Raw genomic sequence first — 1,452 nt, forward strand, 5'->3', positions numbered from 1 at the left:
CTTAATGAAACATCATCTTGAATGACTAATCTAATAATGGTTTACGTAGTTTATTTTACATTCGTTGAGACCAAAGGAAAAACCCTTGAGGAAATTGAAACCCTTTTTGGTGACAACAATCAACATGCTAGACAACTTATTCATTCTGACACTGGAAGCAACAATAAACCACCTTCCACCTAACATCATAATCGTGGCAGCAGCAATCTGTAGCGAGAAGCATAGGCTACGTATGCTAAAATGGTCATGGCTCTGACACAATGACCTGGTACGCCGATCATACCCTCAACAATGAAAGCTGTACCCGGTGAGTGTTATTGGAAAATGAGCACAACAAAGCATTTTAACAACCAGGGAACCAACCATGTTGTGGGAAGCTTAGATTAGGTAGCAGCTGTCATTGTTACCTCTGACAAAGCTATCCAAGCCCCTGGTATCGTAATAAAGTTGGGCCTACATGTATCCATATAAACTAACATAGCATCGTCTTTGCTCATCTTCGTAATTCATGTATTGCAGCCATTGCCACGTGCGCTACACCCTAGTGTATGTAATGATAAAGATACACGACTACTTTGATCCATGACTTGTTGATCTAATAGCATTACTACGCCAAGCATTATACGATTTACCGCTGATAAGGATAGATCACGCGCACATAGGAAGATCAACAAAACGCTGGCACTTCTCTTGATGATGCGTACTCATGCATAAGTATGCAATTGCCAGCAAATCTTAGCCATCTTGCATTCGCCACTTCTTTTCTTCACTTTTTCTTTCTTTCCAAGAGCCATGCTGTTGACTGAGCGAGGTGAAAAACAACCATCATCGCGTACATTGTTGCGTGGGAATGCGTTCTTGTATTCGGTTGCCGCCTTTGCCGCGTTAGGGCAATTCTTGTTTGGATGTAAGGAACGAGATCACTTTTCAAAGAGCATCCATACATATACTTTCTTGTGAAATAGATGATCAAGGAGTGATGTCAGGCGTACTTGTAAATCAACGTTGGCTTGAATTATTTCATTATCCGGATGCTGTCATGAAAGGCCTTGTTGTAGCCATCTTTGAATTAGGGGCATTGGTAACTTCAGTGATAGCTGGTTGGGCTATTGACCACTTTGGTCGCGTTGGGGCCATTCGTATTGGTGCATTCATTTTCATCATTGGCGGTACCTTGCAAACAGCTGCCAACCACATTGCTTTATTGCTGGTGGGTCGTTTAGTTGCTGGCTTTGGCGTTGGCTTTTTTAGCACTGTCATACCCTTCTATTCTGCAGAGCTTGGACGTGCCGAAAATGTAGGTGCATATGGTAAAGGCTATTACCTCAATTCTCAATTACATTAACACGATGTTATCAAGCGTGGTGTCGTAGCTGTGTTTAGTATGAGCATGATCATCATTGGACTTGCAGCATCAGGTAGTCCTAGCAACATCATCAGCATATCCCCTAC

The 1,452-nt window shown here is 42.4% G+C and overlaps 1 protein-coding gene across 1 annotated transcript; it reads left to right on the forward strand.

Moving 5' to 3' along the window:
* Positions 1 to 792: 792 nt before the first annotated feature.
* O0I10_013258 (uncharacterized protein) lies at positions 793 to 1,345 on the forward strand (the record flags this gene model as incomplete). Its single annotated transcript, XM_058493059.1, has 2 exons — positions 793 to 907; positions 966 to 1,345. 2 exons carry the CDS (start codon positions 793 to 795, stop codon positions 1,343 to 1,345), a joined length of 495 nt encoding a protein of 164 aa, XP_058336175.1.
* Between the last annotated feature and the right edge of the window lie 107 nt (positions 1,346 to 1,452).

The sequence above is a fragment of the Lichtheimia ornata genome (assembly GCF_029851405.1).
Source record: "Lichtheimia ornata isolate CBS 291.66 chromosome Unknown scaffold00372, whole genome shotgun sequence".
NCBI lineage: Eukaryota > Fungi > Mucoromycota > Mucoromycetes > Mucorales > Lichtheimiaceae > Lichtheimia > Lichtheimia ornata.